General features: G+C 31.5%; 2 protein-coding genes across 3 annotated transcripts; both read left to right on the top strand.

Moving 5' to 3' along the window:
• The first annotated feature begins 6311 nt into the window (after positions 1 to 6311).
• Positions 6312 to 11272, top strand: LOC132614542 (protein SENSITIVITY TO RED LIGHT REDUCED 1). 2 transcript variants are annotated; one of them, XM_060329008.1, is made up of 2 exons: positions 6312 to 6464; positions 10112 to 11272. In XM_060329008.1, the coding sequence occupies exon 2, from the start codon at positions 10178 to 10180 to the stop codon at positions 11018 to 11020; it is 843 nt and encodes a 280-aa protein (XP_060184991.1). In that variant the 5' UTR covers positions 6312 to 6464; positions 10112 to 10177; the 3' UTR covers positions 11021 to 11272. The 2 variants fall into 2 exon arrangements, with proteins under 2 accessions (XP_060184991.1, XP_060184990.1); XM_060329007.1 differs by having other exon boundaries at positions 6328 to 6607.
• A 151-nt stretch (positions 11273 to 11423) lies between these two features.
• LOC132614543 (uncharacterized protein At5g39865-like) lies at positions 11424 to 14190 on the top strand. The gene has a single exon (XM_060329009.1). The coding sequence runs from the start codon at positions 13035 to 13037 to the stop codon at positions 13851 to 13853; it is 819 nt and encodes a 272-aa protein (XP_060184992.1). The 5' UTR covers positions 11424 to 13034; the 3' UTR covers positions 13854 to 14190.
• The last annotated feature ends 566 nt before the right edge of the window (positions 14191 to 14756 follow it).

The following is a 14756-nucleotide window of genomic DNA, read 5'->3' as shown; positions in this document are numbered from 1 at the left end:
CTCAATTCACCTCTTGTAATGATAGTTTCCATGAATTTATCAAAGGTAACATCACTGCTCACAAGCATTGTTCGAACTGTATCATTTTGAGAATTCCATCTCCACGATTTCTTGTCATCTACCCACTTTCCAAAATAATCAACAAGTAAGACAACTCCTGTCATGATTTTGTACCTACCTACAATAAATAATGTAACGTTATTAGAAACTAGTAAAATGAAACATTATTGCAAACATGGAAATAAAAAATAAAAAAAAATCTATAATGAATCTGTCGGACTAATTACTATGATCGGTCAGCTATTGAATAACATAGAGGACTGATATATAATTGGTCAGATCGATGGTCAATCGGTCTATTGCAGACCAGATTCCATCTGCATAATAACTTTACAAATATATAAAATTCATTTGTGTACCTTCAAACTGAGGTCTTGATACAATGTTTTAACAGAAGCCCAGGCTAATGCTACTCCAAAACAGTCTTTAATCGGATTTAAATTGAGCTTGACTATTTCTTTAAAACTTTAACACCATCTTTCTCCAAATATAGCTTGTTGAATCCAACTTCACTAAAAAGAGAAGAGTTTTAGGACCTCAATAATACACAATCATATGCATAGAGGGTAGATTGAGAGTGGAAGAAGAACAATAGAAGAAAGAAGAAAAAAAGACGTTGAAAGAGATTTTGGAGGTTTTTCTTGTTTTTGTTTTTTATTGTTGATTTTGGACCAATTTGTAGTTCATAAAAGATGGGTACTAATCTGACATAATAATTAAAATCTAAATCACAACTAAATTAGAGTTTTTTACCTAATCTAAAAAGTGGGTCATTTCACTAAGAAAAAAAACTTGAAACCCTTTTAATTAGATAGAAGACTTTAATGGGCCTTTTAACCAAGAGTCCCAAACCGAAGCCAGAAACAAGTCGAAACGCGGGCTTATTTTGCTTAGAATCTTTTTGGGGAATCAAGCTAGAGAAAATGACAAAAATAGTCCCCTATGTTTGAGGATAGTTCAAAATAGTCCCTCAAGATGCACCTAACAGTTTTGGTCCTTTAATGACAAAAATTAACACTTTCGTTCTGTGTAAAATATTTATTGGACTTCATAGTGAAAAAACAAAAAAAAAAAGATTTAATTATGAACACCAAAAAAGTCATCAAATCATAAAATTTGCACACACACAAAAAAAAAAAAAACTACAATAAACATTAAAAAGATATAAAAAAAATAGTAAAAATTACACTTCAAAAAACTGCATCAGATTCTAGAAATAAATTAAAATGGCAGCAAATATAAAAATTGTACCTCTAAATATGAGTTTCCGCTAATTTCCTTTTTTTTATCATTCCCATCAAATTTGACGGACAAAGTTCGATAATTATTTTACGGAAACTAAAAATGCTAAGTTTTAGCAAACGTAAAGGACCAAAATTATACATACTTTAGGACTATTTTAAATCTACCCTCAAACATAAGGGACCATTTTTGTCATTTTCTCAATCAAACTACAATATTTTTATTTAGTACTATATAGAAGAGTGAGTTCCAACTAGGGCTGTGCATATTAACGGTTAAACCAATAACCCGAACTAATTATTGGGTTATTGGGTTAATGGTTCGGGTTAATGAATTACTGATTCGGGTATCGGGTGGTGCCCTGTGGTTATTGGCTTATTGGGTCGGGTCACGGTTTGGCCATTTTTGTTAACGGGTGAACCGATAACCCGATAACCTTTTTTTTTTTTTTTTTTTTTTTGGAAACCACTAAGTAAACCTTAGTGGAGGATATTTTATTAATAGTAATACACTAGTACGGAATAAACAAGACAATAGAAAACATGAATGGTCTGCAAAAGCAAACAGCATAAAGCAAAAGGAACAGCCCCAAAAAAAAAACCAATCCCGACAAAATTCAACCTAGCCTCAATTCTTAGGGTTTCAATCAACAACTGAGCTCATCGCCTAAAGGAGATCTCCAATTGTGAAAATGCCTTCTCATAAGACATTTATGATAAAGAAGAAATTAGCGAAGAAGCAAAGGCAAAACAGGCCAATTCCTTACTGGATCCAGATCTGTTTCTTTCAGGTAAACGTCTTTTGCAACTTATTTCCCTAATTTGAGCTTGATGTTGAAGTGATAAATCGGGAAACCACTGTATTACGCTTCAATTTGGACTGATTGTGTCTTGAGTTATTTGAATCAAACGTACTTGTCCATCTAAAGCCCATTATAGAACACTCTCCATGAAGACTTGAAAATGTAAACTTACTAAACTATTTTTTACTTCTTCTACATTGCTTTTAATTCTCACTCTTGTTTATGTGTTTTTGTATTTCTCTATTTTGGAGTGTTTGTTGGGGTTGGGAAATTAGGGAAATCACTTCCTAGCAAAAAAAGTTCTTCGTTGTTGAAATATTTTTTGCTCAGTTTTGAAGATGGGTTCCTTGTTCTTGAAATCTTAACGGTTAACCCGATAACCGAACCGATAACAAACAACAACCGATTAACCGATAACCCATTAACCGATATCTTAACGGTTCTTTAATGGTTTAACATGTCTACAAACTGATAACCGATAGGTTGAACCGATAACTTTGAAACCCGAACCGAACCGACCGATATGCAGCCCTAGTTCCAACTCACTTTTCGTCGTCCATTTCTAATCGTCGTCTAATTTAATAAAAAAAAAGTTGTGGGCTCCACCCATATATCTTAAACAACAAATAATATAAAAAAATAATTGTGGGCCCCACAATTCTATGGTACATCCATTCCATTTTTTTTTAAAACATTGTGGGCCCCACCCATATATCTTAAATAGCAACTAATATAAAAAAAAATTGTGGGCCTCATAATTCTATATATATCCGTTCCAATTTTTTGAAAAAAAAAAAATTGTGGGAGGAGAATACAACGGCCTATTTCAAGGAATACACTTTAGTAATCATGAAAAATGCATCATAAAATCCTTAGGCCAGTGAGAAGAGAAAGGTTGGTCTTTTCCTTCTTTGCTTTGTAATATTTCATAATCAACTAATATAAAAAAAAAATTGTGGGCCTCATAATTCTATGGTATATATATATATATATATATATATATCCGTTCCAATTTTTTGAAAAAAAATTGTGGGCCCCATATATATTAAACAACAACTAATATTAAAAAAATAGTGCAAATTAATAATGTCCAAAAAAATGTACACCCCATATTAAAAAATCAAACAATGTTCATGTAATTTTCAAAGTATCTCATTAAGTCAATAATGATGGATTCATTGTCACGTGCATATTCGTAGCAAACACTAATATAATAAAGTTTTAAATACGGCGCACAAACTACAATGTTGAACATAGTATCCCATATTGACAAAATCAAGCGATATATAAAAAAAAAAAAAAAAGTGAGCCCAACTGGCTCTTCTTAATAGTAGAAATATAATAAAGTTTTAAATACGGAGCACAAACTACAATGTTATATTAATAATTTTTGAACATAGTATCTCATATTGACAAAATCAAGCAATATATATATATATAAAAAGTGAATCCCATATTAAAAAAACAAACCATGTCAAAAAAAAAGTGCAAAAACAATTGTGGGCCCCATAATTCTAATATATATATATATATGCATAAAAATAGTGTAAATTAATAATGTCAAAAACAAAAGTGCACCCCATAGTAAATATATATATATATATATATATATATATATATATATATATATATATATATATATATATATATATATATATATATATATATATATATATATATATATATATATATATATATATATATATATATATATATAAATATAATAAAGTTTTAGATACGGAGCACAAACTACAATGTTATATTAAATGTGTTTTGAACATAGTATATATAATATATTATATGCATAAAAATAGTACAAACTAATAATGTCCAAAAAAAAAAAAACTGCACCCCATAAAGTGTGGACCTCATACTAAACAACATCAAGCAATATTAAAAAAAAATTGAACCCCATATTAAAAAAAACTAATGTAAAAAAAAAAGTGCAGACTTTGTATTCGAGTAAACACTAATATACTAAAGTTTTAAATACGGAGTACAAACTACAATGTTATATTAATCGTGTTTTGAACATAGTATATATATATATATATATATATATATATATGCATAAAAATAATGCAAATTAATAATGTCAAAAAAAAAAAGTGCGCTTCATATTAAAAAATCAAACAATATTCATGTAATTTCCAAAGTATCTCATTAAGTTAATAATGATGGATTCATTGCCACATGCGTATCAATCCATTAGTGGGAGCAAATGAAATTACTTTCGTTCAAAAAGTTAAGTAGTCAAACCATACAACTTTTTTTTTTATATTAGCCTGATATCTAATCTAGATATTAAACTGTTGTATTTGCTATTCCGCCATGTCATTTATTTGTTATGTTCACTAAAATAAATATACTTAAAAGATTTATATTTTAAAATAAGATAGAACTTAATTATTTTTTTATTTTTATTCTTACTCTAATAAATGTGAAAAGAGATTAATGTCATAAAAAAATGGAGATCAAATAATGAATAAATTAGTTAAATTATAATTCTAATCGACGTTTTCTTAAAAAACCATTCAAAAGACAACATGACAAGTAAAATGAGCTAAACCGAGAATATTTACCAAAAATTAAAAAATAGTATTTCTTCATTTAAATAGAAAATCAATTTCTACTTTGTTTCGTTTTAAACATGTAAAATTAATTTAATAATTGGAATTAGAATTATCCAAATCAAAATTTGATAAAAAAATAATAAGTATTTTACACCTTTAAATTAATCGAATTAAAATTGAAAGTATCAACTGATGCTTAAATATTGCTATTGTTTTATCTCAAAGAGAAAAAAATAGTTTCCTTTTAAACAAGTCTTCTCTTTTAAAAAATATTAATAAATTTGTCGATTTTGTATTCGTAGCAAACATTAATATAATGAAATTTTAGATACGGAGCACAAAGTACAATGTTATATTAATCATGTTTTGAACATAATATATACTATATATATATAATCACTATTCAAAGACAACTACATACACATAGATGCACTATAATCTAAACTGTTGGACCCGTGCGCAGCACGGGCATAAGCCGTCTAGTCAGAAATATAAAAATGACAAAAGCAGATCCAAATCTTTCAAAAAATTGACCGAAATCTTTTTCTCTAAAAACGAATAGTAAAGCGCAACTTTTTCCTAATATCGTATTTAAAACTAAACCAAAAGTCCAAAACCAAAGCTAATGAGTTATTAATTCGTGAGTCGAGAATGGTGTCAAATTCCTCAAGAAGGTTTATTTTCGTGTGTATCCGTGAACCAGGAAGCTTGTCAGTTTATTGAATATTTATTAATATCGTATTTAGCTAAAGTCATATTTTTCATATTAAAATAAATTAGACAAAAATCTAAATAAGAGTTTATATTTTTTCTTGCAAATTCTTTCGTATAAGGTTTATTTTTTCTTCAAAGCTTTTAATTAGTTACATTTTGTTTTTTTTTACTACCGCAATTCACAGTTTCCACTACGAGAGTGTATGCATTGGCTTATTTTAAGTGCTTAAGCACTTTTTTACATGTGATATTTGAGAAATATAAAAATATTTATTAAGTCAAAAGCCAAAAATTCATTCTAGAATGTTTGAATTGATTTATTTCCTCATTTTACTTTTAGAGTCCGTTTGGATTGACTTATAAGTTGCTTATAAGCTGTTTTTAATTTTTTTGAGTGTTTGGCTGGCCAGGTTAAAGTCATTTTATGCTTAAAATAAGTTCAAAAAAATAATTGGGCTCATTTAACTTAGTTTATCTAAAGTAGCTTATAAGCAAAAAAAAAAAAAAAGTTGAACTACCCAATTTACTTTTTTAGCTTATAAGCTGCAAAACAGGCTCTTAAGCATTTTTCTACTTTTTGAGGTGGTCGGCTTATAAGCTCTTTGTAGAAAGTCAAATCCACACACCCTCTACTACTCCCTTTATTTACTTTTACTTATTCATTTTTAACTTTACATATTTCTTAAGAAATAATAAAGAAAATACATAATTTACTAATATATTCATATTAATTGGTGCATATTTTTATTAAATTTAAAAAATAATTTAAAATACGTAATTAATACTATGAGTAAAATAAAAAAAAATTATTATTTTTTAATATGCTAAAAGTGATAAAATAAAAATAAAAATAAAAATTTATTTTTAGAATAATGAAGTGTGGACGGACAACTAAAAGTGAAGGGAGGGAGTAATTTATTTTGGCTATTCAGTAATCAGTTAAGGAAAATGGTCCTTTATCGAGCCTCTATGTCAAATTATAAGAAAACCACACACAACTTAGGTCAATTGTGTGAATTATAAAAATTTCCCCTTTCTTTGAATTCTATCGCAAATTAGGGCTTGTATTTCAGGTATGTTCAAGCTTCTGTAATTTTTTAGTTTTGGGTGAACTCCAGTAATCCAAAATACTGAAATTACCATATCAATATGTAAATTTGCCCAAATTCCATCCAAATCAAGTGGATTGAGCACTTTGAACTACTTGCCACTCATGGTAGGAACACTTTGCTTTCTATTCTCCTCACATACTTCATGAAATATTCTCTGCATGAATAAATAAACATAGTAGTAATTCGATAATTTTGTTAGAATCACATATTAGTTGAGTATTTGATCTTATTATCCTTTGCTTGTAGCTAGAAGCCTAGAACAGAGTTACAAGTTTCGATATACTTGGAGAATATAAAGTTTCTTAGGGACTCACACAGACCAGTTTATTGAATAAATAAACTTGCATCAATTGGCCTGATGAGTATAACATACTGCAGCTCTTCTCCAAATTTAAGGAATGAGACCTAGGAAAATGATGATTTGTTTCTCTTTCAAAATGCTATAGGGAGGATATTGACGGAATACTTACATAATAAAGTAAGTTGAGAAGCCCGATGACACGTAATGCAGTTTCTACCGGTTGATAGAAGACTTGCATTGAGATATTTAGTGAATGCTATTGCAGTACTCCTTCATTGTTGAATTTTAGGTGTTATGATATGCTACTAAAGACATTGCGTCTATCCGATTGTGTGAAAGGATACAGTAACAGTAAATACTAAATACTAAAACCTTAATATGTGTTATTTTTGTGTTCATATTTCTGTTTATGTTCATTATGTGTGCACTCTTTTCATACTGCTATAACCTTGAATAAGATCACCTTACAGGCTTCGAGCCCGTTTGGCTTAGCTTATAAGTTGCTTAATTTCTTCATCGTGAATTAAGAATGCCTGATGTCCTATTGATTATGAGCCCGTTTGGCTTAGCTTATAAGTTGCTTATAAGCTGTTTTTAGCTTTTTTGAGTGTTTGGCTGGCCAGCTTATAAGCCATTTTGTGCTTAAAATAACCCCAAAAAAATAAGTTGGGGTAGCCCAACTTATTTTTTTTGGCTTATAAGCTGTTTTCAGCTTATAAGCTGCTTTTTTTTAAGCTAAGACAAATAGGCCCATAATCAATAGGACATCAGGCATTCTTAATTCACGATGAAGAAATTCTTCAAATGTCTGTAGTACCTCAAAAAGTAGGCACTGATCATAATGGTTGCTGATTTGAGTTCTATACAATTATATATTATTGGGACAACATAGAGGACCAAGGTATAAAACCTGAGGGTTTAATGATTTCTCTTTCTTTTTTTTTTTTGGTCAATTTAGCCCTCATATCATAACATTTGGGGGCAGTATAATTTTTGCAATTGATAGGTTCTTTAGCGTGGTGATTACGACTTAGGAAACAAATGAGGGTCTGACATCAGTCTGTTTTGCGAATATTAAAGAGGAATTAAAAGTCTTTTCAAAGTTGAAAACCTAAATCCAGCCATCAATAGGGTTTGACCAACAAATTTAGCCTTTCAAATTCATGTCCTATGTTTTTTTTTTCTTGAGTTGTTTTGCTATAGGAAATGGCATAACGGCTGGTTTAGTTTGTTGAGCAAGGCACGAATAGTGAAGTCCTCCCCACTTCTACCATAACACATAGATATATAGATACAGATGAAAAATAAATGAAAAAGGAAAACTTCTCATCTACTCTTTTATGTTGTTTGTTCTCTTGAAAGTTTTTTTCTCGCTTTTTAGCGTTATCTGATGCCTTGCATCTCATTTGTACCTGTTTATGTTGTAAAAATCTTATTGTGCCCCACTCTTACAAATGTTAGATAATGTCCACTGGTTGTGAAATGGGGACCGTGAACATTAACTCCTTACCAAAGAACTCTATTACATGTACACTTTCCTTAGGTTTATGGAATTATTAACATGGCATCAGAGTGTTTCTTCTTGTAGTCTGCAAATTTGAATCATTTTTCTTCTATGTGATTGCAAATTCTTCATATGTTCTGCTTTTCCTTACGGCTCCTGGATAGCGGAGCTGCAACAGACACTTGATAAGTATGTCACAACAAGTGATATTCTGGACTTATGTTAAGAAATATGTCATTATGATTTTCCAAATGAGCTTGTCAGCATAGCATTGACCATATCTAATATTGGCATCTCCTAATGAGCTCATGTGTGTTCATTTATATGATATGTGCTGCTTCAGTTCCAATTACCATAAGTCTTTTTCATAAAAATTACCATACGGTAGACTCACTGCTTTTTGTTAATCTCATCTGTATCTTTGTTATTTTTTATCTTAGAGGGCTCCTTTGTTTTTTCTGGAATATTTCTCACTTTTACTAATTCAAATGGTTGTTTCATTGATTTTCTCTTGCATTTCCTAAACCATATTTTTTTGAGTTAGATGACCATATGCACCTCACTGAGCCTGTGGTTCGACTGGTTGAAAGGAGAGGAGAGCTTTGATAAAGTCCTAAATAAACCTTCTCCCCCTTTTTTTTTTTTGGAAAAAGAAGGAGGTTGTAAAAAGATATTATTCACCATTTTAAGGAAATTAAGATTTTCGTGCTGGATTCTGATTAAAAACATAATTAAGACTAAGTATTGAATAACATTTTAAACATTTGAGCTCGCCCTAAGTACTTAATGTATAGGCAACCCTATTGGTCGTTCAGTCATTTCCACTTTCTGCCTGATTTTTCTATCACCTCCTTACTCCGCTGCCTCGTTTATGCCGTCTCCGCCTGTGTATCACCATTCCTTCTCCTCCTTTTGATATCTCAGTTATTTCAGTTGATTTCTTAACTATTGTTTGTAATCCTTTTATGGTGTATGATCTATAGAATTAGTAATTATTAACTCATTTTTTATTCTTTTTTCATATTTCGCCGATTGTCATATATATCTTGTTGATTCACTTAAGCATCACAACTCGCAAGTTATACACTGCTTCTGCGTCCATTTTGCTGACACATGCAGACATGCGGATATATGAGAGCATGAACTAGTTAATAATTATATTAACTTTCTAGTTTATTGGGAATTTTAAGAGTTTTAAATCTTAAAAGGCATTTAAAATTGAAATTTACATTTGCTTATACTTTTCTAGTCTTATTAGGTTTTTTGATAGAGTTAGCACTTGGAAAGAGTTTAAATCAAAATCTTATGTTTTAATTTCTCTAGCAACAACTGCCTTATTTTATTAAATTATTCGCAAAGAATACCAGTGATCATTAGCCTAATGCATCACACTTAAACCAAAAGAACTGACTTCCTTGTAAGTGCTCATTCCAGTGGATGATTGCTAATTTTTTTTTTTCTCTAACAAAGCACAGATATATTCCTTAGGAAGTGCTTAAGCATATCGATATGAAAGTTTTTGCTAGTGCTATGTATCTTTCTCCTCGTCTGCACTTATTAAGGTCATGCACTAGGCTGATTGTTGCAGTGACAAAAACGTTTATAATGGCATGCCTGGCGGTAGTACTGAAGCACTTCTATATACATGTAGAATAGTGATTTGTATCTCTTTTTGTATCTGCCTGAAGCTTCAGAATAAAGAGTCATTAATCAAGTAAAATGATTTTTGATTGTGCAAAAGGCTTTTGGAAATGTCAAGTTAGAATTCTAATATTCATTCTTAATAATTCATCTTCCTTTTAGGTCCTTGACTAACGACATATTTCAAATATACCGGGTCTACTTCACTCTCACACAGCTTTAAAAGGAATGGCTGCATCAGCAAAGACACCAGCTCTTGACAAGCCTAAGCCAGCTGAAGAGTGGACAGTTGTAATGCCTCGTCGCGGGAAACAGAAAAGAAATTTTCATAAAGGTATCATCCATGAACAGCAAAAACAAGAGCAATTATGGACTCCAGCAGATACTGAGACCAATCCGGAGAGAGAGTCTAAATTGATGCAGAAAATACAAACCTGCATTAAGAAACTCGAGAGTTCTTCCTTCTGGTTGACATTTTTGGATCAGTTACAAACCCCTGAAATATTTGATTGGTTTCTAAAAGCTGTGGGCTCAGAAGGAAAGATGCAGATGGTAATATATGGCATTGGTAGCATAGAATCGTACGAGCCTCCTCGATTGCAGCTTAGTCTTGCAATCTTAATGAAAAGAATGTTTAGTTGGATTGGGGAGGTAGAAATATTTGATCCAGTGATCTGTCTGGCAGAATCTAGGGTACTAGCAACTCTTGGTTGTTCTGTCCTAACAGTAAATGAACAGGGTCGACGGCAAGCTTTAAGACCTACAATGTTCTTCATGCCACATTGCGAAGCTGAACTGTATGACAATCTTCTAGAGGCAAATTGGAGGCCTGATCTGTTGAATAATATTATCCTGTTTGGAAACAGTTTTGAGGCATATGAGCAAGACTTGTCAGTGTACAAAAACCTTAGATTTGCTGATTCTAGGAAGCATGTCCTAGCAATTAGGCAGTTCGTGAAAGAGTTTGGAATTGATTCTTCTTCAGATGATTTTTTTCGAGCCTTCCATGGTTCAAGTTGGCATTTCTTCAATGTTGATCCAGATTTAGACCTTTGTAGTGTTAAACCATGAACTCTTTCTTCGTTTTCTGGATCATATGAACATGAATATCTATTTTGTATCAACATGTCGGAAAGTTCTCTTCCTTTGTTTTCTGGAATTAAAGCCTGTCTTCAAGCTTTCAACATTTTTATTTGTCATGTCTGTTGGCTGAGATGCTGCCTCATCGCTCCATGATTGTTTCGTCATGTGCATGCCTATAGACTCTTTAACGTGTCAAAATGAGGAATCTTCAAGATTAATAAAGATTTTGGTGATGTTGTACATCCTATCTGCTTTACAACCCACTAACTGCCTGTTTTCTGATGATTCAAAAGCAATCCCTGAATTTCAAACATGGAGGCGAGAGAGTTGATGTTCAGTGATATTTGACTTTGGGCTTCTTTATGACTATCTGAATAAGAGGTGAGTAATTGTATGTATTTTGCTTTTGCATCAAATGTGTAAATGCTGTCATGATGAATTGAATAATAACATTTTGGTTATTTTAGAAAAACAAATGCTTAGTTGCTTTACTTATCAATATGGCTGGGATCAGTTGCAGGTGGGATTTTATTATCTCAATCACATTCAAATTTTTATTTGACCATCTAGTTCATATGGATCTGTGACCTACTGATACTTTTCTAGTACCTGGAGTTGTAATGTTAAATCTTGCTTGTGCTTAGCTTTTCTTCATATTTTGTAAGATTTCTCTATACTTTATTGCTTTACTATATCATTGAAAGACCTATAAGATTGAAGAAAGGCATACTGAAACAGAAAAAATAGATCAATGCAAATTTTGAGCTTGTTGTCTTTGTTGTTTAATTCATCTAAAAAACATATCTTTAAGGGAATTGCTGTATCTTGACCTCATTTCTTGTATTAATATACTAAAACCAACTAGAGCAATGGCGGTGTTTTCTTCAATCATGCCCCTCTATGAATTCCTATTTCTTATGTGTACCATGGTTAGTGGTTACTCTATGGGTCAACTGCCAATGATGTATGTATGCCGTTTATTATTGGTGTCATTCGCTAGTGTATTATGACTATTATTGTTTTATTCTAATATTCGGACTTTTGTTACATTATAATAGTTGAGTGATAACAGTTTCTTTAAAAGGATTGACACGATAAATGAGTGTATTTATTATTTTCAGAGATTTATCCCGTGAAAATATAGAGAAATTTTAGTATTGTTATTATTATAATAATGATTAGTTTATCTTTTATTTTTCTTTGGTATGATGGTGATAAGAGTTGGAACTTAAATAGATAAACATGGTTAGGGATGATTCAGTTGATGTTTGGGATTGAAGTGTAGTTATTATTTGTTTGTGTATATGTACTAGGTGGGACAAATTTTTTGATCATTCCTTTCGGAACCTTTTACTATCTACCTGTCTAAACAGACTTTATTCTGTGACGAGTAAATTTTAAAAAAATTAGACTATCATTTTTGTCACTTCAGTTTTATTGGATGTACTGGAAGGGCAAGAAAATTACAAAATTTCTGAAACTAAATCCATAAATTAAGGAGAGACGCTTCTGGAAGGATAAAATTGTGTCAAATAAAATCACTCTTTTGCACAACTCAATAAGCTTAACGTACAAATACATAAATTTTTTTTACCATTGACTCATCAACAAAAATTCCTTTCCCACTGCCAAAAGCATTTTTTGCACCTTTTTTGAAACAAGAAGTTCTTTGTATATATATAACTTCTTCATTGAAAGCTATCCCACCACCCTACGCCACCCCTCATCTTCTTAAAATTATTATCAAAAACTCCATTACCCCATTCTACCTATCTTTATCTCTCATCATTCATATCTGATTTTGATCTTTATAATTTGAGTTTATCTCACAACAATTTCTATCATATATTTTTATTTCATTTCCAGAATTATTTTTATCCCACGCCTTTATATCAATTCTCCTGAACATACATTGATCTTATTTGATCATTGGTATATTATTTTCATTAAGAAATATCCCCTGATTTTGTTAAGTGAAACAACATAGAGAATATTTGACTTTATGATGGATCATCATTATCATCATCACAAGGACAATGAATTTGAATACCAAGAAATCCAAAAGGCAAAGTCATCATCAAAATTCAATAGATCAAAGACTATACACAGCCCCAGAAATCCAATTGAATTCCCTGAAAAGCCCTTATATCTCTACCCTTCTCCTCATTCGATCGAACGTAATGGCTCCGTTAAAAAGCTCCATTGCTCACCTTTAGGGTCCATGGTTGGAACTTCTTTCAAAGGAAAAGTGAAAAAATTATGTTCAATATTCGATTCACGTAAGGAAAATCATCGATCCTCAATTCCAAAACCTCAAACCAAGCATACAAAGCCATTGATTTTGAGTTCTCCATTATTGCCTGGTACGGAGGATCGTGTGGTAATTTACTTCACGAGTATACGAGGAATTCGAAGGACATTCGAAGATTGTTATACGGTGAAAATGATATTAGGAAGTTATCGGGTAAAAGTCGATGAAAGAGACGTTTCAATGCACAACGCGTATAGGAAGGAATTACAAAGTGTTGTGGGGGAGAAAAATAATGTGAATTTACCACAGGTTTTTATCAAAGGGAAATACATTGGAGGTGCTGAATTGATAAAGCAATTGAATGAAATTGGTGAATTGCCAAAGTTATTGAGAGGCCTTCCTTTAAGGCCAATTGGATATATTTGTGAAGGTTGTGGGGATGTACGGTTCTTGCCTTGCTCGAATTGTGATGGCAGCAGGAAATTTTTTGATGAAGATGAAGAACAAGTTAAGAGGTGTCAAGTCTGTAATGAGAATGGACTGGTTCGATGCACTCTTTGTTGTTCTTGATCTGCATAAATTTGTGAGTTGTATTGATTGCATTTTCGTGTTAGCCTGTCGCCTTATAGTTTTTAGTTGGTGAGGCAAAGGCAAATTCAGAATTTTAAATGAGTGTGAGGTGAACTCTTTTGTATCAACAGGTGGCATTTTATATAAATTATCTACTATATATATATTTTGAGATTGTATAGTTGTATAGATAGTGCTGGGGTGCAATGCAGTGGGTGCTTATTCGCCTGTTGTTCGTAGTTTCCTGATCTTGATCTTTGAAGTTTGAACTAAAATAAAAGGGTAAAAATAGCTTCTATGTGTAAGGTGACAAATATTGGTGTATTCTTTTTTTTTTTTGTTTAATTGACATACCAATGCTTTCTATATATATATATAGTGTGTCCCAATAAAACCTTTCAATAATAAAATTAGATGTCAAATGTGTTTGTAAGTCTCACAATCCGGAATTGCAAATTGGATGTGGATAGTTTATCAAGAAGTTATGTTGTTGAGCTTGGCTGTTTAGACACAAATGATACTTTTAAATGAGTAAACTCTTTTGTATAGACCGGTGTCATCTAACCTAATACATATTATATTTTGAACAGTGGTGAATTCAGAATTTTCATTCAGGGGTTCAAAAAAATAACAAAAGCTAAATATTAAAAGTGAAGTCGATGGGAATCGAACCTAGGGCGCCAGAGACAATTTCGAACACCCTGGACTGCTTAAGCTAACCTTTTGCATTTGTTCAAGGTATTCAAAAGTTAATATATGTACAAAAACACAGAAAATCTACCCTATATATACACTGTAATTATTTACCGAGGGTGTTCGGGTGAACACCCTCGGCACCCGAACACCCTCGGCACCCTCTAAATCCGCCTCTGCCTTTAATTTGTATAGCTACAGCAAATAGTG

Source organism: Lycium barbarum, chromosome 10 (genome assembly GCF_019175385.1).
Source record: "Lycium barbarum isolate Lr01 chromosome 10, ASM1917538v2, whole genome shotgun sequence".
Lineage (NCBI taxonomy): Eukaryota > Viridiplantae > Streptophyta > Magnoliopsida > Solanales > Solanaceae > Lycium > Lycium barbarum.
The sequence above is the reverse complement of the archived record's forward strand: the minus strand, read 5'-3'. Positions and strand labels throughout refer to the sequence as shown.

Excerpts from the sequence above, each read along its gene's own strand:
- LOC132614542 (XM_060329008.1), top strand. The coding sequence starts at position 10,178 with ATGGCTGCATCAGCAAAGACACCAGCTCTTGACAAGCCTAAGCCAGCT.
- LOC132614543 (XM_060329009.1), top strand. The coding sequence starts at position 13,035 with ATGATGGATCATCATTATCATCATCACAAGGACAATGAATTTGAATAC.